The following is a 25433-nucleotide window of genomic DNA, read 5'->3' on the forward strand; positions in this document are numbered from 1 at the left end:
ATACTTAGAAAAGCAAATGGATTTGTATGTAGCATTTATGGATCTGGAGAAGGCATATGATAGAGTTGATAGAGATGCTCTGTGGAAGGTATTAAGAATATATGGTGTGGGAGGCAAGTTGTTAGAAGCAGTGAAAAGTTTTTATCGAGGATGTAAGGCATGTGTACGTGTAGGAAGAGAGGAAAGTGATTGGTTCTCAGTGAATGTAGGTTTGCGGCAGGGGTGTGTGATTTCTCCATGGTTGTTTAATTTGTTTATGGATGGGGTTGTTAGGGAGGTAAATGCAAGAGTCCTGGAAAGAGGGGCAAGTATGAAGTCTGTTGGGGATGAGAGAGCTTGGGAAGTGAGTCAGTTGTTGTTCGCTGATGATACAGCGCTGGTGGCTGATTCATGTGAGAAACTGCAGAAGCTGGTGACTGAGTTTGGTAAAGTGTGTGGAAGAAGAAAGTTAAGAGTAAATGTGAATAAGAGCAAGGTTATTAGGTACAGTAGGGTTGAGGGTCAAGTCAATTGGGAGGTGAGTTTGAATGGAGAAAAACTGGAGGAAGTGAAGTGTTTTAGATATCTGGGAGTGGATCTGTCAGCGGATGGAACCATGGAAGCGGAAGTGGATCATAGGGTGGGGGAGAGGGCGAAAATTTTGGGAGCCTTGAAAAATGTGTGGAAGTCGAGAACATTATCTCGGAAAGCAAAAATGGGTATGTTTGAAGGAATAGTGGTTCCAACAATGCTGTATGGTTGCGAGGCGTGCGCTATGGATAGAGTTGTGCGCAGGAGGATGGATGTGCTGGAAATGAGATGTTTGAGGACAATGTGTGGTGTGAGGTGGTTTGATCGAGTAAGTAACGTAAGGGTAAGAGAGATGTGTGGAAATAAAAAGAGCGTGGTTGAGAGAGCAGAAGAGGGTGTTTTGAAATGGTTTGGGCACATGGAGAGAATGAGTGAGGAAAGATTGACCAAGAGGATATATGTGTCGGAGGTGGAGGGAACGAGGAGAAGAGGGAGACCAAATTGGAGGTGGAAAGATGGAGTGAAAAAGATTTTGTGTGATCGGGGCCTGAACATGCAGGAGGGTGAAAGGAGGGCAAGGAATAGAGTGAAATGGAGCGATGTGGTATACAGGGGTTGACGTGCTGTCAGTGGATTGAATCAAGGCATGTGAAGCGTCTGGGGTAAACCATGGAAAGCTGTGTAGGTATGTATATTTGCGTGTGTGGACGTGTGTATGTACATGTGTATGGGGGGGGGGGGGGTTGGGCCATTTCTTTCGTCTGTTTCCTTGCGCTACCTCGCAAACGCGGGAGACAGCGACAAAGTATAAAGAAAAAAAAAAAAAAAAAAAATATATATATATATATATATATATATATATATATATATATATATATATATATATATATATATATATATATATATATATATATATATATATATATTTATATTTATATTTCATATATATATATTTCTTGGGATAGAGGAGAAAGAATGCTTCCCGCGCATTCCTCACGTGTCGTAGAAGGCGACTAAAGGGGACGGGAGCGGGGGGCCTGAACCCCCCCCCCCTCCATGTATATTGACTTTCTAAAAGGGGAAACAGAAGGAGTCACGCAGGGAGTGCTCATCCTCCTCGAAGGCTCAGATTGGGGTGTCTAAATGTGTGTGGATGTAACCAAGATGAGAAAAAAGGAGAGATAGGTAGTATGTTTGAGGAAGGAAACCTGGATGTTTTGGCTCTGAGTGAAACGAAGCTCAAGGGTAAAGGGGAAGAGTGGTTTGGAAATGTCCTCGGAGTAAAGTCAGGGGTTAGTGAGAGGACAAGACCAAGGGAAGGAGTAGCACTACTCCTGAAACATAAGTTGTGGGAGTATGTGATAGAATGTAAGAAAGTAAATTCTAGATTGATATGGGTAAAACTGAAAGTTGATGGAGAGAGATGGGTGATTATTGGTGCATAAGCACCTGGGCATGAAAAGAAAGATCATGAGAGTCAAGTGTTTTGGGAGCAGCTGAATAAGTGTGTTAGTGGTTTTGATGCACAAGACCGGGTTATAATGATGGGTGATTTGAATGCAAAGGTGAGTAATGTGGCAGTTGAGGGAATAATTGGTATACATGGTGTGTTCAGTGTTGTAAATGGAAATGGTGAAGAGCTTGTGGATTTGTGTGCCTAGAAAGGACTGGTGATTGGGAATACCTGGTTTAAAGCACGAGATATACATAAGTATATATATATAAGTAGGAGAGATGGCCAGAGAGCGTAATTGGATTACGTGTTAATTGATAGGCGCGCGAAAGAGAGACTTTTGGATGTTAATGTGCTGAGAGGTGCAACTAGAGGGATGTCTGATCATCATCTTGTGGAGGCGAAGGTGAAGATTTGTAGGGGTTTTCAGAAAAGAAGAGAGAATGTTGGGGTGAAGAGGGTGGTGAGAGTAAGTGAGCTTGGGAAGGAGACTTGTGTGAGGAAGTACCAGGAGAGACTGAGTACAGAATGGAAAAAGGTGAGAACAAAGGAGGTAAGGGGAGAGGTGGAGGAATGGGATGTATTTAGGGAATCAGTGATGGCATGCGCAAAAGATGCTTGTGTCGTGAGAAGCGTGTGAGGTGGGTTGATTAGAAAGGGTAGTGAGTGGTGGGATGAAGAAGTAAGATTATTAGTGAAAGAGAAGAGAGAAGCATTTGGACGATTTTTGCAAGGAAAAAATGCAGTTGAGTGGGAGATGTATGAAAGAAAGAAGCAGGAGGTCAAGAGAAATACGTAAGAGGTGAAAAAGAGGGCAAATGAGAGTTGGGGTGAGAGAGTATCATTAAATTTTAGGGAGAATAAAAAATTGGAAGGAGGTAAATAAAGTGCGTAAGACAAGGGAACAAATGGGAGCATCATTAAAGGGGGCTAATAGGGAGTTGATAAGAAGTAGTGGTGATGTGAGAAGGAGATAGAGTGAGTATTTTGAAGGTTTGTTGAATGTGTTTGTTGATAGAGTGGCAGATATATGGTGTTTTTTCCGAGGTGGTGTGCAAAGTGAGAGGGTTAGGGAAAATGATTTGGTAAAGAGAGAAGAGGTAGTAAAAGCTTTGCGGAAGATGAAAGCAGGCAAGGCAGCAGGTTTGGATGGTATTGCAGTGGAATTTATTAAAAAAGGGGGTGACTTTATTGTTGACTGGTTGGTAAGGTTAATTAATGTATGTATGATTCATGGTGAGGTGCCTGAGGATTGGCGGAATGCTTGCATAGTGCCATTGTACAAAGTCAAAGCGGATAAAGGTGAGTGCTCAAATTACAGAGGTATAAGTTTGTTGAGTATTCCTGGTAAATTATATGGGAGGGTATTGATTGAGAGGGTGAAGGCATGTACAGAGCATCAGATTGGGGAAGAGCAGTGTGGTTTCAGAAGAGGTAGAGGATGTGTGGATTAGGTGTTTGCTTTGAAGAATGTATGTGAGAAATACTTAGAAAAGCAAATGGATTTGTATGTAGCATTTATGGATCTGGAGAAGGGATATGATAGAGTTGATAGAGATGCTCTGTGGAAGTTATTAAGAATATATGGTGTGGGAAGCAAGTTGTTAGAAGCATTGAAAAATTCTTATCGAAGATGTAAGGCATGTGTACGTATAGGAAGAGAGGAAAGTGATTGGTTCTCAGTGAATGTAAGTTTGCGGCAGGGGTGTGTGATGTCTCCATGGTTGTTTAATTTGTTTATGGATTCGGTTGTTAGGGAGGTGAATGCAAGAGTTTTGGAAAGAGGGGCAAGTATGCAGTCGGTTGTGGATGAGAAAGCTTGGGAAGTGAGTTAGATGTTTTTCGCTGATGATACAGCGCTGATAACTGATTCATGTGTTAAACTGCAGAAGCTGGGGACTGAGTTTGGTAAAGTGTGTGAAAGAAGAAAGTTGAGAGTATATGTGAATGAGAGCAAGGTTATTAGGTACAGTAGGGTTGAGGGTCAAGTAAATTGGGATGTATGTTTGAATGAAGAAAAACTGGAGGAATTGAAGTGTTTTAGATATCTGGGAGTGGATTTGGCAGCGGATGGAGCCATGGAAGCGGAAGTGAATCATGGGGGGGGGCGCGAAAATTTTGGGAGCCTCAAAGAATGTGTGGAAGTCGAGAACATTATCTCGGAAAGCAATAATGGATATGTTTGAAGGAATGGTGGTTCCAACAATGTTGTATGGTTGCGCGGCGTTGGTTATGAATAGAGTTGTGCGCAGGGGGGTGGATATATTGGAAATGAGATGTTTGAGGATAATATGTGGTGTGAGTTGTTTTGATCGAGTAAGTAATGTAAGGGTAAGGGAGATGTATGGAAATAAAAACAGTGTTGTTGAGAGAGCAGAAGAAGGTGTTTTGAAATGCTTTGGTCGTATGGGGAGAATGAGTGAGGAAAGATTGACAAAGAGGATATATATGTCAGAAGTGGAGCGAACGAGAAGTGGGAAACGAAATTGGAGGTGGATAGATGGAGTGAAAAAGATTTTGAATGATCGGGGCCTGAAGATGCAGGAAGGTGCAAGGAATAGAGCGAATTGGAACGATGTGGTATACCAGGTTCGACGTACTGTCAATGGATTGAACCAGGGCATGTGAAGCCTCTGGGGTAAACCATGGAAAGTTCTGTGGGGCCTGGATATGGAAAGGGAGCTGTGGTTTCCGTGCATTATTACATGACAGCCAGAGACTGAGTGTGAACGAATGGGGCCTTTGTTGTCTTTTCTTAGCTCTACCTCGCTCACATGAGGGGTGAGGGGGTTGTCATTTCATGTGTGGCGAGGTGGTAATGGGAATGAATAAAGTCAGACAGTATGAATTATGTACATGTGTATATTTGTGTACGTCTGTGTGTATATATATATATATATATATATATATATATATATATATATATATATATATATATATATATATATGTATATATATATATATATATATATTATTATTATTATTATACTTTGTCGCTGTCTCCCGCGTTTGCGAGGTAGCGCAAGGAAACAGACGAAAGAAATGGCCCAACCCCCCCCCCCCCAAACACATGTATATACATACGTCCACACACGCAAATATACATACCTACACAGCTTTCCATGGTTTACCCCAGACGCTTCACATGCCTTAATTCAATCCACTGACAGCACGTCAACCCCGGTATACCACATCACTCCAATTCACTCTATTCCTTGCCCTCCTTTCACCCTCCTGCATGTTCAGGCCCCGATCACACAGAATCTTTTTCACTCCATCTTTCCACCTCCAATTTGGTCTCCCTCTTCTCCTCGTTCCCTCCACCTCCGACACATATATCCTCTTGGTCAATCTTTCCTCACTCATTCTCTCCATGTGCCCAAACCACTTCAAAACACCCTCTTCTGCTCTCTCAACCACGCTCTTTTTATTTCCACACATCTCTCTTACCCTTACGTTACTCACTCGATCAAACCACCTCACACCACACATTGTCCTCAAACATCTCATTTCCAGCACATCCATCCTCCTGCGCACAACTCTATCCATAGCCCACGCCTCGCAACCATACAACATTGTTGGAACCACTATTCCTTCAAACATACCCATTTTTGCTTTCCGAGATAATGTTCTCGACTTCCACACATTCTTCAAGGCCCCCAGGATTTTCGCCCCCTCCCCCACCCTATGATCCACTTCCGCTTCCATGGTTCCATCCGCTGCCAGATCCACTCCCAGATATCTAAAACACTTCACTTCCTCCAGTTTTTCTCCATTCAAACTCACCTCCCAATTGACTTGACCCTCAACCCTACTGTACCTAATAACCTTGCTCTTATTCACATTTACTCTTAACTTTCTTCTTCCACACACTTTACCAAACTCAGTCACCAGCTTCTGCAGTTTCTCACATGAATCAGCCACCAGCGCTGCATCATCAGCGAACAACAACTGACTCACTTCCCAAGCTCTCTCATCCCCAACAGACTTCATACTTGCCCCTCTTTCCAAAACTCTTGCATTCACCTCCCTAACAACCCCATCCATAAACAAATTAAACAACCATGGAGACATCACACACCCCTGCCGCAAACCTACATTCACTGAGAACCAATCACTTTCCTCTCTTCCTACACGTACACATGCCTTACATCCTCGATAAAAACTTTTCACTGCTTCTAACAACTTTCCTCCCACACCATATATTCTTAATACCTTCCACAGAGCATCTCTATCAACTCTATCATATGCCATCTCCAGATCCATAAATGCTACATACAAATCCATTTGCTTTTCTAAGTATTTCTCACATACATTCTTCAAAGCAAACACCTGATCCACACATCCTCTACCACTTCTGAAACCACACTGCTCTTCCCCGATCTGATGCTCTGTACATGCCTTCACCCTCTCAATCAATACCCTCCCATATAATTTACCAGGAATACTCAACAAACTTATACCTCTGTAATTTGAGCACTCACTCTTATCCCCTTTGCCTTTGTACAATGGCACTATGCACGCATTCCGCCAATCCTCAGGCACCTCACCATGAGTCATACATACATTAAATAACCTTACCAACCAGTCCACAATACAGTCACCCCCTTTTTTAATAAATTCCACTGCAATACCATCCAAACCTGCTGCCTTGCCGGCTTTCATCTTCCGCATAGCTTTCACTACCTCTTCTCTGTTTACCAAATCATTTTCCCTAACCCTCTCACTTTGCACACCACCTCGACCAAAACACCCTATATCTGCCACTCTATCATCAAACACATTCAACAAACCTTCAAAATACTCACTCCATCTCCTTCTCACATCACCACTACTTGTTATCACCTCCCCATTTGCGCCCTTCACTGAAGTTCCCATTTGCTCCCTTGTCTTACGCACTTTATTTACCTCCTTCCAGAACATCTTTTTATTCTCTCTAAAATTTAATGATACTCTCTCACCCCAACTCTCATTTCCCCTTTTTTTCACCTCTTGCACCTTTCTCTTGACCTCCTGTCTCATTCTTTTATACATCTCCCACTCAATTGCATTTTTTCCCTGGAAAAATCGTCCAAATGCCTCTCTCTTCTCTTTCACTAATACTCTTACTTCTTCATCCCACCACTCACTACCCTTTCTAATCAACCCACCTCCCACTCTTCTCATGCCACAAGCATCTTTTGCGCAATCCATCACTGATTTCCTAAATACATCCCATTCCTCCCCCACTCCCCTTACTTCCATTGTTCTCACCTTTTTCCATTCTGTACTCAGTCTCTCCTGGTACTTCCTCACACAGGTCTCCTTCCCAAGCTCACTTACTCTCACCACCCTCTTCACCCCAACATTCACTCTTCTTTTCTGAAAACCCATACAAATCTTCACCTTAGCCTCCACAAGATAGTGATCAGACATCCCTCCAGTTGCACCTCTCAGCACATTAACATCCAAAAGTCTCTCTTTCGCACGCCTGTCAATTAACACGTAATCCAATAACGCTCTCTGGCCATCTCTCCTACTTACATAAGTATACTTATGTATATCTCGCTTTTTAAACCAGGTATTCCCAATCATCAGTCCTTTTTCAGCACATAAATCTACAAGCTCTTCACCATTTCCATTTACAACACTGAACACCCCATGTATACCAATTATTCCCTCAACTGCCACATTACTCACCTTTGCATTCAAATCACCCATCACTATAACCCGGTCTCGTGCATCAAAACCACTAACACACTCATTCAGCTGCTCCCAAAACACTTGCCTCTCATGATCTTTCTTCTCATGCCCATATATATATATATTCTTTTCTTTCTTTCAAACTATTCGCCATTTCCCGCATTAGCGAGGTAGCGTTAAGAACAGAGGACTGGGCCTTGAGGGAATACCCTCACCTGGCCCAATTCTCTGTTCCTTCTTTTGGAAATTTAAAAAAAAAAAAAAAAATGAGAGGGGAGGATTTCCAGCCCCCCGCTCCCTCCCCTTTTAGTCGCCTTCTACGACACGCAGGGAATACGTGGGAAGTATTCTTTCTCCCCTATCCCCAGGGATATATATATATATATATATATATATATATATATATATATATATATATATATATATATATATATATATATATATATATATATATATATATATGTATATATATTCCCTGGGGATAGGGGAGAAAGAATACTTCCCACGTATTCCCTGCGTGTCGTAGAAGGCGACTGAAAGGGAAGGGAGCGGGGGGCTGGAAATCCTCCCCTCTCGTTTTTTTTTTTTTTTTTTTTTCCAAAAGAAGGAACAGAGAAGAGGTCCAGGTGAGGATATTCCCTCAAAGGCCCAGTCCTCTGTTCTTAACGCTACCTCGCTAATGCGGGAAATGGCGAATGGTTTGAAAGAAAGAAATATATATATATATATATATATATATATATATATATATATATATATATATATATATATATATATATATATATATATATATGTATATATATATATATATATATATATATATATATATATATATATACATATATATATATATATATATATATATATATATATATATATATATATATATATATATATATATTATATATATATATATATATATATATATACGAATAAAGTGCATATGAACGCGCACCTTCATATAACATATAAACCTCCAACAGCCAGGATCGAACCCGGGACCCCTGTGCAAGAGGAAGGATTTTAACCGCTAGGCTATGGCCCAGGCCCATAGCCTAGCGGTTAGCATGCCTGCCTCTTGCACAGGGGTCCCGGGTTCGATCCTGGCTGTTGGAGGTTTGTATGATATATATATATATATATGTATAAATACATATCATCATTATTATTAGTGAAAGAGAAGAGAGAGGCATTTGGACGATTTTTGTAGGGAAATATTGCAAATGACTAGGAGATGTATAAAAGAAAGAGGCGGGGGGGGTCAAGAAAAAGGTGCAAGAGGCGAAAAAGAGGGCAGATGAGAGTTGGGGTTAGAGAGTATCATTAAATATTAGGGAGAATAAAAAGATGTTTTGGAAGGAGGTAAATAAAGTGCGTAAGATAAGGGAACAAATGGGAGCATCAATGAAGGGGGCTAATAGGGATGTGATAAGAAGTAGTGGTGATGTGAGAAGGAGATCGAGTGAGTGTTTTGATGGTTTGTTGAATGTGTTTGATGATAGAGTGGCAGATATAGGGTATTTTGGTCGAGGTGGTGTGCAAACTGAGAGGGTTAGGGAGAATAATTTGGTAAACAGAGAAACGGTAGTAAAAACTTTGCGGAAGATGAAAGCCGACAAGGCAGCGGGTTTGCATGGTATTGCAGTGGAATTATTAAAAAAGGGGGTGACTGTATTGTTGACTGGTTGTTAAGGTTATTTGATATATGTATGGTGAAGTGCCTGAGGACTGGCGGAATGCTTCCATGGTTCCATTGGACAAAGGCGAAGGGGATAAGAGTGAGTGCTAAAATTGCAGAGGTGTAAGTTTGTTGAGTATTCCTGGGAAATTACATGAGAAGGTATTGATTGAGAGGATGAAGGCATGGACAGAGCATCAGAATGGGGAAGAGCAGTGTGGTTTCAGAAGTGGTAGAGGATGTGTGGATCAGGTGTTTGCTTTTAGAAATGTTTGTGAAAAATAATTAGAAAAGCAAATGGATTTGTATATAGCATTTGTAGATCTGTAAAAGGTATATGATAGAGTTAATGGAGATGCTCTGTGGAAGGTATTAAGAATATATGGTGTGGGAGGTAAGTTGTTAGAAGCAGTGAAAAGATTTTATCGAGGATGTAAGGCATGTGTATGTGTAGGAAGAAAGGAAAGTGATTGGTTTTCAGTGAATATATGTTTGCGGCAGGGGTGTGTGATGTCTCCATGGTTGTTTGATTCACTTATGGATGGGGTCGCTAGGGAGGTGAATGCAACAGTTTTGAAAAGAGGGGTGAGTATGCAGTCTGTTGTGGATGAGAGAGCTTGAGAAGCGAGTCAGCTGTTGTTCGCTGATGAGACAGTGTTGGTGGCTGATTCGGGTGAGAAACTGCAGAAGCTGGTGACTGAATTTGGTAAAGTGTGTGAAAGAAGAAAGCTGAGAGTAAATATGTATAAGAGTAAGGTTATTAGTTGGAATAGGGTTGAGGGACAAGTCAACTGGGAGGTAGGTTTGAATGGAGAGAAACTTGAGGAAGTAAAGTGTTTTAGATATCTGGGAGTGGATTTGGCAGCGGATGGAACCATGGAAGTGGAAGTGAATCATAGGATGGGGGAGGGGGCGAAAGTTCTGGGAGCGTTGAAAAATGTGTGGAAGTCGAAAGTTATCTTAGAAAGCAAAAATGGGTATGCTTGAAGGGATAGTGGTCCCAACAATGTTATATGGTTGCGAGGCGTGTGTTTTCTTTTATACATCCCCTAATCATTTGCACTCCTTTCTTGTAAGTATCGTCCAAATGCCTCTCCTTTCTCTTCCACTAACAACTTAACTTCATCCTTCCACTATTCACTACCCTTTTTAATCTTCCCATTTCCCATCTTTCTCACCGAACATGCATCTTTTGCACATGCCCTCACTACTTCCCTAAATACATTCCCTTCCTCACTCACTTCCCTCACGTCATTTGCTCTCTCCTTATGCAATTCTGCACTCAATCTCTCCTGGTATTTTCTCACACAAGTCTCCTTAACAAGTTCACTAAATCGCACCACTCTCTTCTCTCTAGTATTCACTCTTCTTTATGAAAACCTCTACAAATCTTCACCTTCGCCTCCAAAAGATAGTGATCAGACATCCCACCAGCTGCCCCTCTCAGCACATTAACATCCAAAAGTCTCTCTTTTGCACGCCTATCAATCAACACCTAATCTAATAATGTCCTCTAACCATCTCTCCTACGCACATACGTATACTTGTCTACATCTTTCTTTCCATACTAGGTAATCTCGATCACCAGTCTTGTTTCAGCACAAATCCACAAGCTCTTCACCATATCCATTCACAACACTAAATACCCTATGTGCACTAATTATACCCTCAAGTACCACATTACACACCTTTGCATTTAAATCACCCATCACCTCTACTCGGTCTCGTGCACCGAAGCTACTGACATACTCACTCAGTTGCTCCCAAAGCACTTGCCTCTCATGATCTACCTCCTCTTGACCAGGTGCATAAGCACCAATAATCACCCATCTCTCTACATCCACTCTCAGTTTTACCTACAACAATCTGGCATTCACTTTCTTACACTCTATGACACACTCCCACTATTCCTTAGCTCTTGGCCTCTCACCAACCCCTGACTTTACTCCCAAGACTTTTTCAAACCATTCTTCCCCTCTTCCCCTTTACCCTTGAGCTTTTTTTCACTCAGAGCCAGAACACCTAGGTTTCTTCCCTCAAACATACCACCTATCTCTCTTTTCTTCTCATCTTGGTTACATCCACACGCATTCAGACACCCCAGTCTGAGCTTTCGTTGAGGATGAGCACAACCCGCTTGAATCCTCTTCTGTTTCACCTTTTAGAAATTGAAATTCAAGAAGGGAAAGGTTAGAAAGATAAGGAACATATTGTGTTTTCAAGCTACTGCTGTTACACTATTACTATTTGATGATCACTAGTGAGATTACCATGGGAGCCCATATCCATGGTTTAAGTAAAACCTCTTCATAAAGAAATTAATGACCCAACTAGGCCAATGGACTGCCAAGTATACTTAGACTACTTACTTTTCTGTTGGATAAGGAAAGGCCAATTGCCTTCTTATATTCAATATCTAGAGATAAAATGACATGAGTCCTCATAATATGACAGTAACATGTGTCTGTGTACTCATTCACTTGGATATCTTAACATTTAACTGGTTGCAACACTGCTAACATAATCAGTCATCATGCACAAATATTATTACATTAAACATCTAAGGCTAATCACAGTATCAAAAATAGTTTGGCACGCATCTTTACACAACTGCTAATAGTATCTAAACATCCTAATTCACAATTGCAGGAGATTCTTGATAACGCATATACCATGTTGACATGCCAAAACAAACAACAAACTTTTATTCCTGCCACACGGCATAATATTGACAAGCGGCTCTGCTTATTCACTGGTGGCAAAAGTTCACTTTAGACATACATGTCCTTCCGGTCAGGTTGGTCTGTACGCGCACGGGAATCCGAGCGTGCGACGGCCAACGTTTCAAAGGTCAAGTCGGCCTGTACGTGCAAAAGTCACGTGTAGCACGGCCCGCTCGGCGTACATTATTGCTATGGCTCACTGCTTCCGTCCACACATTCTCCGTAATCACGCTTTATAAAAACACCTTTCGTAACAGATCGAGGTGTAGCTTATCGGGATTCCTAGTAGATGGTGAATGCTATCTCTCTCTCTCTCTCTCTCTCTCTCTCTCTCTCTCTCTCTCTCTCTCTCTCTCTCTCTCTCTCTCTCACTTGTCACTTTTCCACACTCGACGCCTTTTCGTGGTGTCATTGTTTGAAATTGTTTCACTGTAAATTCGTATTTAAGCACCTAAATAGTAAATTTTGCACTTGGCTTAGTCATATACGGGACCTGCTACAGGCGATCTCTTGTGCTCTGAGTTTAACCATTCAATCTCTAAAATTAATCTACTCCTATACTCATGATGCATGCCACGAATGATTTAACGCACTACTTCCTCACATTATTCTTGCATGATTGGCATCTTTTCCCCGCGGGAGAGGTCTGATTGCCGGTTTGAGGGGGGCGTCAGCCTCCCGCATGACTCACGTCCCCTAACACTAGTGACCCATCCGGGCTGTTACAATCGGAAGCCTTCCCCCATATAGAAGCTCTAGTGATAATGTATACATATACGTGCAAGTTATAATATTCCCAGTATATCAACTAACAACTGTACGTCAATAATACAAAACTGCCATACAGGTTAGACAAATATGACAACACTGGCTACCATCTGGTCCTTGTGTGGTTCTTTTGCTGATTCCATGGCGCCTTATCTTTTTGCCCGATAGGGGCATGGCCGCGTGATAACTTACGCACACAAACAGTTTTCTCCTCGTCCAGCTCCATCCCCTGTTACATTCGACCCCACCAACCCCAACCCCCAAACCACCCCACTCCTCATAAAACTGTTGCAGTTCTACTCTGCGACCGTTTTTTCTACCCTGATGTGCTAAGGCCGGCTACTACCCTCATTCATTATTCTTCATGACTGCCTAAACTTTGCCAACACTTCCCTACTTCCCTGCTGTATCGTTCATTTTTCGAGGTTCCTCAGTGTAGTAATTATGCCTGATCAGTAGCTATACTCTCTCCTGTCAGCCCACGCTGAACGGACACCATGCCGACTTTGGCCAACTCAGACTGCTTCACTGCTCATTGTTTCCAGTCTTGGTCTACTTAGAATGTTTGATTACCTTTTATACAGATCTGGTTTTCGTTGGATATATGGAGGAATATGCGACAAAGATACGTTGAATAACGTTAATGGTAGACACTGTGCTCGTTTAGCTCTTAATGGTTTCCAAAATTATTCATGTGGATACAAGGCAAATTTTCGAAACGTTTCGAATGCACTACTGTTGTCACTCCTCATTTGCTAAATGAAAGCCTAGATATCGAAGGGGCTCTAACCCTCATACCTTACCGTACAACTTTGAATATGTAAGTGATTATGACTACCGATAACACATGATTGACAAACATAATCCTTTCTTACTTTATTACATAAACGTCACAGTTCTGCCGTGTGTATGGGTGCTTGAGTTGTCACGTCGTTATACAGACTCGCCTGTCTAGAAAGGGATGGCGATTGCACAGGCACACACACACATATGAACCCCGACGAACTTTTATGAGAGCATGTACGTGCTCAAGTCCTTCATTTGAGATACTTTTACAGTTGTGGATACGTTCCAGCTGGTAGCCAGATATATCTTTTATGAAAGTATGATACTTACTGAGATAATGTTTCGGTACAAAGCCTTGGATTCTTTGGCAAAAGAAAAAGAAATAAAAGAAAGAAAATTTGAGGGACAGCTACTCTGACCCGTGAGCACTTAGTTCATCGGTTGCAAAAATAATTCAACCTGTTGACGACGGCTCTCGGAGATCTTTAAGGTCCTCAAATATCTTCTGGAGTTAGATTGGTTACATAATAACAAAGACAAGCACAGAAAGTCCATCCTTGATTATAGGAAGCCAAAGCGCTTATCTTCAGTCACTTGCAGATGAGACGTCAGAAACCTTCTAAATAATTCATAAAGGCTAGGAAATAGAATATTCATGACAGCAGTATGTGAAGTAAGCTTTACTTTACTAATGACCGTAGAGAATATTGAGTATCGTACCACGGGAATATTAGAGAGGAATATTAGAGAGGTTTGGGAATGTTTTGGGAGTAAAGTCAGGTATTGGTGAGATGATAAGACCAAAGGAAGGAGTAGCACGATTCCTGAAGCAGGAGTTGTGGGAGTATGTGATAGAATGTAAGAAAGTAAACTCTAGACTGATATGGGTATAGCTGAAAGTGGGTGGAGAGAGATGGATGATTATTGGTACCTATGCACCTGGGGATGAGAAGAAATATCATTAGAGGCAAGTGTTTTGGGAGCAGCTGAGTGAGTATGTTAACAGCTTTGATGCACGAGACCGGGTTGCAGTGATGGGTGACTTGAATGCAAAGGTGGGTAATGTGGCACTTGAGGGAATAATTGGTGTACATAGGGTGTTCAGTGTTATAAATGGAAATGGTGAAGAGCTTGTAGATTAGTGTGCTGAACAAGGACTGGTGACTGGGAATATCTGGTTCAAAAAGAGAGATGTACATAAGTATAAGTATGTAAGTAGGAGAGATGGCCAGAGAGTGCTACTGAATTACGTGTTAATTGATAGGGGCGTGAAAGAGAGACTTTTGGATGTTAATGTGCTGAGAGAGGCAACTGGAGGGATGTCTGATCATTATTTTGTGGAGGCGAAGGTGAAGATTTATAGAGGTTTTCAGAAAAGAAAAATGTTGGAGTGAAGAGAGTGGTGAGAGTAATTGAGCTTGGAAAGGAGACATGTCTGAGGAAGTACCAAGAGAGATTGAGTGCAGAATGGAAAAAGGTAAGAGCAAATGACGTGAGGGGAGTGGGGAAGGAATGGAATGTATTTAGAAAAGCAGTGATGGCTTGCGCAAAAGATGCCTGTGGCATGAGAGAGGTGGGAGGTGGGCAGATTAGTAAGGGTAGTGAGTGGTGGGATGAAGAAATAAGATTGTTAATGTAAGAGAAGAGAGAGGCATTTGGACGGTTTTTGCATGGAAATGGTGCAAATGACTGGGAGATGTATAAAAGAAAGAGGCAGGAGGTCAAGAGAAAGGTGCAATAGGTGAAAAAGAGAGTTGGGATGAGAGATTATCGCTAAATTTTAAGGAGAATAAAGAGATGTTTTAGTAAGGAGGTAAACAAAGTGCGTAAGACAACAGAGCAAATGGGAACATCTGGGGGGGAGAGGGGGCTAATGGGCTGGTAATAGCAAGTAATGGTGAAGTGAGAAGGAGATGGAGTGAGTATTTTGAAGGTATGTTGAATGTGTTTGATGATAGAATGGCAGATATAGGGTGTTTTGGTCGAATTGGTGTGCGAAGTGAGAGGAGTCAGGGAGATTGGCTTGGTAAACCGAGAACAAGTAGTGAAAGCTTTGCAGAAGATGAAAGCCGGCAAGGCAGCGAGTTTGGATGATATTGCAGTGGAATTCATTAAAAAAGGGGGTGACTGGGTTGTTGACTAGTTGAAGATATTCAGTGTATATACTGTTCATAGTGAAGTGCCTGAGGATTGGCGAAATGCAGCCATAATTCCATTGCACAAAGGCAAATGGGATAAATGTCAGTGTTCAAATTACAGAGGTATAAGTTTGTTGAGTATTCCTGGGAAGGAACATGTAAGGGTATTGATTGAGAGGGTGAAGGCATGTACAGAGCATATGATTGTGGAGGAGCAGCGTGGTTTCAGAAGTGGTAGAGGATGTGTGGATCAGGTGTTTGCTTTGAAGAATGTATGCGAGAAATACTTAGAAAAACAAATGGAATTGTATGTAACATTTATGGATCTGGAGAAGGCATATGGTAGAGTTGATAGAGGTGCTCTGTGGAAGGTAATAGGAGTATATGGTGTAGGAGGTAAGTTGCAAGAAGCAGTGAAAAGTTTTTATCGAGGATGTAAAGCATTTGTACGAGTAGGAAGAGAGGAAAGTTATCCGTTCCCAGTGAATGTCGGTTTGCAGCAGGGGTGCGTGATGCCTCAATGCTTGTTTAATTTGTTTATGGATGATGGTTAGGGAGGTGAATGCAAGAATTTTGGAAAGAGGGGCAAGTATGCAGTCTGTTGTGGATGAGAGGGCTTGGGAAGTGGGTCACTTGTTGTTTGCTGATGATACAGCGCTGATGGCTGATTTTGGTGAGAAACTGCAGAAGCTGGTGACTGAGTTTGATAGAGTGTGTGAAAGAAGAAAGCTGAGAGTAAATGTGAATAAGAGCAAGAATATTAGGTTCAGTAGGGTTGAGTCAATTGGGAGGTAAGTTTGAATGGAGAAAACTTGGAGGAAATGAAGTGCTTTAGATATCTGGGAGTGGATTTAGCAGTGGATGGAACCATGGAAACGGAAGTGAGTCACAGAGTGGGGGAGGCGGCAAAGGTTCTAGGAGTGTTGAAGAATATGTGGAAGGTGAGAACGCTATCTCAGAGAGCAAAATTGGGTATGTTTGAAGGAATAGTGGTTCCAAAAATGTTATATGGTTGCGAGGCGTGGGCTATGGTTAGGGTTGTGCGGAGAAGGGTGGATGTGTTAGACATGAGATGTTTGAGGACAATATGTGGTGTGAGGTGGTTAGATCGGTTAGAGAGATGTGTGGTAATAAAAAGAGCGTGGTTGAGAGAGCAGAAGAGGGTGTATTGAAATGGTTTGGTCACATAGAGAGAATATGTGAGGAAAGATTGACCAAGAGGATATATGTGTCAGAGGTGGAGGGAACGAGGAGAAGTGGGAGACCAAATTGGAGGTGGAAGGATGAAGGGAAAAAGATTTTGAGTGATCGCGGCCTGAACATATAAGAGGGTGAAAGGCGTAGGAGGAATAAAGTTAGTTAGAACGATGTGGTATGCCGGGGTCGACTTGCTCTCAATTGATTGAACCAGGGCATGTGAAGCGTCTGGGCTAAACCATGGAAAGTCTTGTGGGGCCTAGATGTGGAAAGGGAGCTGTGGTTTCGGTGCATTACACATGACTGCTAGAAAGTGAGTGTGAACGAATGTTGCCTTTGTTGTCTTTCCTTAGCGCTACCTCGCGCGCGCGCTGTGGCGAAGAAAATGGATGAAGTCAGCAGGTATGAATATGTACATGTGTATATATGTATATGTCTGTGTATGTATACATATTCATACATTGAAATGTATAGGTATGTATATGTGCGTGTGTGGGCGTGTATGTATATTATACATGTGTATGTTTGTGGGTTGGACCATTCTTTCGTCTGTTTCCTTGCGCTACCTTGCTAACGCGGGAGACAGCGACAAAGTATGATATATAATATAATGTGAATGTGATTTATTACCTTGACTTTCTTTTATTCGTTCGTTTGATGTGAATTCTGTGTGAAGATTCAGCCCAGTGTAACCCAACCAAATAAAACTTAGTGCCATTAACTTCTGGGATTGAAATGATGATTATATATAGAGGAGACAAGTTATATTCTGTTGTGCTAACACTATCTCATCGTAACATGTACAGACCATATAACATGAAACATGTGACGTATGTGTGACACTTCACCGCTGGTTGTGACCAGTGTAACGTCACGGGGTTCTAGTGCTGTAGCTGCCAATTAATTTTCATCACATGTTGGTCAGCATATGTTGTTCATTGAGTTTCATGTTTTTTTTACCAATGCTTTATATTCAAGGTTTTATCTCTCACCGATATTTCAAATGGGTATAAATCGGATGCAGAGTCGCACACAAAAGTCTTGCAACCTTCTTGAATCCCCTGTCCGCGCCTGGTCGAAGCCAGTCTCTACCTGTCGAGACAGAGGCTTCGGTATAGCTCAGTCCACGCGTGTCTCAGGACTTTTGTGTGCGATTTTACGGTTCAGCTGTGTATACTATTTCTGGTGTATGTATGTCCTGGGAATTTTATTTGACGTCATAGTGGTTGTGAGCCTCGTGGCTTGGGAGGCTCTCAGTCTAGTGCCTTGTCAACGGCTGATCCTGACGTGATTGTGTAACATACTGGTGAAATGATATCTGTTTCCATATATCATATTGCTTAGTGAGGCGATGTCTTCGTTTATCATGTTGATAAGGCGATATTTCGTTTATTGTGATGATAAGACGATATTTTCGTGTATCATGTTGGTGAGAAAATACCTTCGTTTGTCATGTTGAGGAGAATTCTTCGTTTCTCATGTTAAAGAGACGACGTCCTCGTTTATCATTTTAGTAAGACGGTGTCTTCGTTCATCATGTTGCTGAAACAATGACTTCCTTTATCATGCTGGTGAGACGATGTCTTCGTTTGTCATGTGAATGAGATGATGTCTTCGTTTTTATTACGGTAGGACGAGGTCCTCATTAATCATGGGGAAATGATGTCTCCGTTAATCATGTTGGTTAGTCGATGCCTTCGTTTTTCATGATGGTAAGAAAATTACTTCGGTTTCCATGTTGATGAGAATACTCTTATGTTTGTCATTATGGTGAGACTTTTTTGACACTTTTTTTGTCTATCATGTTGGTGAGGCGATGTCTTCTTCTTTATCATGTTGGCGGTATTAGTTTTGTTATGTTAGAGTGGCTGTTTTTCGCTTACTCAGCCTTTGTTTGTTGGTGTAAGGAGCAAAAATTCGTCAACACTATTTCAAAAGTAGGGAAAGAAAGCAACGATGTCTAACAGGTGTAAGGTCAGACAAAAGCAGTTCAGATAACATTACTAATGTATGCAAAGGTGACCAAGATTCAGTGACACCTGGAAGTCCTCGGTAACAGTCCTTCTTTCAATTTGATATAATGCAAATTTTGCCGGATGTGAAAAAGGAAGATTATAAAGAGTTACATTTCAGCGCACTATGTACAGTCGCTGACTAAAATTTGTAGATTCACTGGCGAATTCATGGCTCTCGTCTTCGAATCATGATAGTATCGGAACCACTGTAAATCTCGAGCCTTGTGATTCATAGGGAGCGAACATAGGTACACCTCGGTCTGGTAACAGGACTCTTCTGGTGAGGGTGGAGGTGACGGCTACTGAATTACCAGTGCTATCTCACGCAACCCAGCTGCATCCCATGTGCTGTGGAGCTTCTGTGTAATGTACCTCGCAATGTCCTCACTATCAAGTAAGAGGGCCAAATTTTTGTTGTTTTCTTTTCTCTCGTATTCCATCGAGACCTGGTGCGTTCGCCATAAGTGAACGATCCTGTGTCTTAACGATAGTTTCTGTCATCTTTCAGTGATCTATTCCAATGTTCCACCAATTCCACCTTGGTTTTAATCCATTCCGGAGAGGTTGCAACCGTCCCGAGTAGATCTTTTTCACGTGCTACGGTCTATAGTGAAGTCTCATATACATGTTTTGCTATACTGACGTGAATAAATATTGTAACGAATCGTAAAATGTTGAAGTGAAATTCAGGAGTATACATTTTTCTAATTGTGAAGTGGCTATACATTCAATTTCAAGAGTAAGCAACATGAAATCAAACTTTACTAAACTCTAAGTATATCTATGGATTTTTCAATAATTATTATCCATCACGACTGGTAGAATAAATAGAACCCGAGGGGGCAGGTTTGATGACTCACTAAGACGGAAACTCTGTAACTAGATTGAGTGAAGAAAAGGACCTTGGAGTTGTCATTAGCAACAGTTTGAAATACGCTAAACAGTATCAAGCAGCAAGTAAAGACCAAAACGAAATGTTGCGCTTCATAGCCAGGAACAAAGATTACTAGACACCAGACGATTCTCACACTTTATAATTCTCTAGTAAGACCACCCCATGAATATTCAGTCCAGTTTGGTCTCCAGATTATGAAAAAGATGAGGAAAAATCAGAGCAAATACAAAGACGCACGACAAAATTGATCCCACCCTTTAGAAATCTGGCATACGAAATCTGGCAAACGAAGAGAGGCATTATAAAACGATTGGATCTCTTTTCCCTTAAAAAACGTATACTTCGCGGCGACTTGATCCAGTTGTTCAAAATTCTGGACAAGTTCGATAAAGTGAACCACAAGCATCTTTTCGAAATACAAGAAGATACAGTTACTAGAACAAATGGAATAAAATTCAAAGCTAAAAGATGTAGTACGGACGTGGGAAAAAGCGCCTTTTTCTATAGGTGTATTGAGCACTGGAATAAGTTACCGTCAGACGTGGTGAATGCTAAGACTATAGATACCTCCAAAAGTCCTTTAGACAAATATTATATAAATTAAGGTATACTCAGAGAAAAAAACACCAGAAATAAACTGTATAAACGAGAGCGGTAACGGAGACAGTAGAAAGTTAACATGCAGCAGTGGGGAGTCGGTGATAGCTTTTAAAAGTACAGAGAGGAATTACATTCATTTATCTTTTTTTTTCTGAGAACCCAGTCGTGGGCCAATCAGTCCTCCAGTTGGCTGTCTTTCTCATGTAAACTCACGTAAGCATGGCAGCATAGATTGCTAAACTTATACACCTTCGAAGGTGAAATATCATTTTGACACATGGAAATATTACAGCTACCTGGCAACTCTTTCGGCCGGCGGCACGAAAATAGTGGTCAAAAGCACGTAATGTCTTAACGCACTTGTTTCAATACTGTGTACCCTTAAAATGCGCACACGAAACATTTCAAGGTGATGGGTGGTAGATTTCCTTGACAGTTCAGTGAAGTGATAACACTACCTAGGAAAAGTTAACAACAGCACATGACATCTACAATGATCGATGTTGCTAACACTTGATAGGAATTTAGATGTCTGTACATAGTGGGTAGCAGTCTCACCTACGGGAGCAGACAATGAATCTTTTTAAAGCGCACCAAACGAAGAAGTGTAATGTTTCCCGCCTTCAAGGGCAAGAAAGTAAGCGAGCCACATAGTCCGACACTACTTTTCACAATTCAATGATGATTGACCAAGAGTTGTAATGCATTTCTTACTAGTGTCTGTAATGAGCCACTGAGCCTGATTAAAACAATTTGCCCTATGATTGACTGAGATATCTTGATGACCATTTCTGATAAATTTCATTATTCCTTCTACAGAGATGGCCGCTAATACTGTTGATGTCATGACCAGCCGGGCTCGCATAATTGGAACGTGGGAACTTGGGACACCAGCGGGCAGAACTGCTGCTAGAGCGGCTTTCTCAGAGAGCAGCGTGCGGCGACGGCGGTGGATAAGATGGCAGAAGGAGGGCGCGGATCAGACGAGACAACAAAGTGAGGATGAACTCGGTGCACGACGCGTGAGGAGGATGAACGGATGGGTCAGGTAGTGGGCGATAGACCCATGACGTCTGCTGTCCACGTGACCTGTCAGCTACAGCTGCAGTGTCATCCACACACTAATATACGTCGTCTCCAGAAACAATCTACACTCACACATTCCTTGAGAAAGAAACACGGAGCCAAGCACACAAGGAAGCGCACCTTGGATATACCCTGCAGTATTTAGGAGTGGGAGAAGATTACTGGAAGACGTAACTTTACGGACTAAAAAGTGATTTCCTCCGTTGAGGCAGGTTCAAGACTGTGCTGGCGCCCTCGCAGTACCTGTTACAGTTCTGAAAATATCTCCAAGATTCAGCGCAGTGGTAGAGTGCAAGTGTCATTTTGGGGATGGATGTGTTAACATGGACCTAGCGAGCTGGTAGAAACTGAAAGTCACTTTAGCAGTTAGCAATAATTGAAACATTAGAGGATGTTATTCTTCCTTCCGTTCATGCCATGGCCTTTCCAGAACCAAATGTCATCAAACTCGTGCAGTATAAGTGCTCAATACGCAAACAGAGCAGTGCGTGAGTGGTTTAGTATGCACCCGGAAATTCATGTCTTGCGTTGGCCTACGAAAGGGAGCGACACGAACCTTATGGAGAACCTGTGGGCAATTATGTGCCGGCAATAGAACGCGGGTGAGGCCAGGAGCCGACAAGACATCATGAACACTGCACGCGAGGTATGGGACAACCTTCAGCGACACTTGCAGAAACTTCGTCCATTCTGTTATCACAAGGATTCAGGAGGTTTTCGTTGCCAGTTGGGGATGGATCACATTGGATGTAATTAATGTTAATCTATCATGTTATTGCAATAGACTAATGTTCATGCTCGTCCTGTATGCTTATACTGATCACACAGCACCATCAGTCTCACTCTTAATATAGAATTACTGAAAATAGTGTAACGGATCCTTTTAGTATCTATCTAGTAAGGGATATAAATTCGCTCTCCAGTGTTCGGTCTCGATTTCTAAAAACCTTAAAAGGTAAAGCATCACTCGGTTACCCGGCTCTGTGTCGTTTTACGAAGGAAACGCTAAGTCTAACATATATGATTTGTGTACACATAAAGTAAAATTATTCTTGCTCAAGCTGCCGAGATTCTTGGCTCTTGATTTAATTTTTAAACAACTTTCATTATGTGAGTCACAGGGACAAGGATACAAGGTGGCCACTATCGAATATAACAATATAATCTTGAAATTGAATAGGCTTGCAATAAACAACAATCGTGAAATAAACTCGTGTTAACCACCAACCAATAGTGGCAATTGTGATTTTGAATGTGATCTAAACCCTTAAAGGGTATATGCATTTTGATAGTTTGATCATTAAATGTACTAAGGAAAAATATGCTTGTTCCGAAAATTTCATCGAAATCGGTTCAACTACAGCGGAGATATTGTGGCAAAGTTCTGTGACACACCTGAACGGTTTTTCTAATCGCACGGTTTTACTGGCGCTCTCGCTGTGACGTCACTACATCAACACCGCCATTTTGATTCAAAAGGAAATTGCACTAGGACTTTGCTGCGCTGTGTGTTTTTTCTATATTTTCAGTGTTCGTACACTTCCTTCGTTTGGATTTTAGAGTTAATAGTTCTGTAGTGAGTTTAGTTTCGTTGCTGTAGTTTTGTATAGTGATTTATAGTTTGTATTTGAAATAAATCGCGTCAGCAGTGTTGACGATGGCCCACGGCACTCCTGCTGCGGATTACAGAGGGGGAAGACGATGTGCTGCGGGTGGATGCAGCATGATGAAGGCAGACGGCGTCAGTTTACACTATTTCCCGTTTGATCGACCAGCAGTGTTGCCACAGTGGATACATTTCGTCCAGAATTCCCGCCGAGACTGGAGTGGTCCCTTCCAAGTACTGTGTGTAGCGTTCAATGCATTTCACCGAAGATGCCTAGCCAGCCAAGTACCGGATCCTCGAGTCTATGTGAAAAGGAAGGACTTGGAGCTTGATGCAGGACCAACTAAGGACCCATCTCGGACCACCTCAGGAAATCCCAGTAAGCGGGTCAGTGACAGTCCAACTCCCGTAAGCAGTATTCCAAAGAAGCCAAGGCGGGCAATCATCAAGAGGGAAACTCAATGATACATTGTTTTGCTAGGTCCTCCTCAAGCACAGCCATGACCTGTGGGATTTCATGGCAGCAAATTGACTCAGTAATTATCGTCATTGGGGGACAGTGACCACAGAAATACCTGTAAATATAATGATGGTAACTTTGTCAAATTATGAAATCCTATTCCACAGTAGTGATCCAATTTCTTACGGAGGGGGTATTTTAATGCTAAAGTATTGTGTCTGTACACATGCATACAGTTTGGAGAGGATGCTCTGATTGGCAGTGTATTGTAGGTCATTTTGCATATAATTGCCTCTGTACATGTAAAGATATAGGTCATTCGGCTATTGTGCCCAACCTCTATCAAATTCAACGTAAGGAGCGATATATAAAAATATATCCTCCTCCAGATATTGACGATATCCCTATATGAATTTAGATATTTATCATTCAAGGATACAACTTAATATATTTCTTATAACAAGAGTCCTGCGTTTCCTTCGGGCACGGAGCTACTTGCATGTTTGATTCTCAATCAGATCAGCTTCCGGCTCAAAACGGTATGGTTGGGTCCCTAGCTGGGCATCTCCGTTGTCAGGATCCTCAAAAATCGATGAGCCATCTGACACATATATATCATATATATATATATATATATATATATATATATATATATATATATATATATATATATATATATATATATTTTTTTTTTTTTTTTTTTTTATACTTTGTCGCTGTCTCCCGCGTTTGCGAGGTAGCGCAAGGAAACAGACGAAAGAAATGGCCCAACCCCCCCCCCATACACATGTACATACACACGTCCACACACGCAAATATACATACCTACACAGCTTTCCATGGTTTACCCCAGACGCTTCACATGCCTTGATTCACTCCACTGACAGCACGTCAACCCCTGTATACCACATCACTCCAATTCACTCTATTCCTTGCCCTCCTTTCACCCTCCTGCATGTTCAGGCCCCGATCACACAAAATCTTTTTCACTCCATCTTTCCACCTCCAATTTGGTCTCCCTCTTCTCCTCGTTCCCTCCACCTCCGACACATATATCCTCTTGGTCAATCTTTCCTCACTCATTCTCTCCATGTGCCCAAACCATTTCAAAACACCCTCTTCTGCTCTCTCAACCACGCTCTTTTTATTTCCACACATCTCTCTTACCCTTACGTTACTTACTCGATCAAACCACCTCACACCACACATTGTCCTCAAACATCTCATTTCCAGCACATCCATCCTCCTGCGCACAACTCTATCCATAGCCCATGCCTCGCAACCATACAACATTGTTGGAACCACTATTCCTTCAAACATACCCATTTTTGCTTTCCGAGATAATGTTCTCGACTTCCACACATTTTTCAAGGCTCCCAAAATTTTCGCCCCCTCCCCCACCCTATGATCCACTTCCGCTTCCATGGTTCCATCCGCTGACAGATCCACTCCCAGATATCTAAAACACTTCACTTCCTCCAGTTTTTCTCCATTCAAACTCACCTCCCAATTGACTTGACCCTCAACCCTACTGTACCTAATAACCTTGCTCTTATTCACATTTACTCTTAACTTTCTTCTTCCACACACTTTACCAAACTCAGTCACCAGTCTAAATCTACGCTGGAGCTCGAGTCGTTATGTCTTCTCGTCATAATCGACCGTCGTTATTTCTGCGTGTAGTGACGTCAGCCTAGCGAGCCTCGTTTTCGGTCATTTCTGTTTTTGGTTGATTGGATTTTTCAGAAAGGAAAAAAATATACTTTTCTCAGGCGGCATAACTCCGTTATCTATGTAGCGATTTCAAGGCTTTTTTTTTTCTTTGTTTAGAATTTA

The 25433-nt window shown here is 41.8% G+C and overlaps 1 protein-coding gene across 1 annotated transcript; it reads left to right on the forward strand.

Annotated features, from left to right (window-relative positions):
• The first annotated feature begins 23188 nt into the window (after positions 1-23188).
• On the forward strand, positions 23189-23602 carry LOC139752255 (uncharacterized). The gene has a single exon (XM_071668287.1). It carries the CDS (start codon positions 23189-23191, stop codon positions 23600-23602), a length of 414 nt encoding a protein of 137 aa, XP_071524388.1.
• The last annotated feature ends 1831 nt before the right edge of the window (positions 23603-25433 follow it).

Source organism: Panulirus ornatus, chromosome 12 (genome assembly GCF_036320965.1).
Source record: "Panulirus ornatus isolate Po-2019 chromosome 12, ASM3632096v1, whole genome shotgun sequence".
NCBI lineage: Eukaryota > Metazoa > Arthropoda > Malacostraca > Decapoda > Palinuridae > Panulirus > Panulirus ornatus.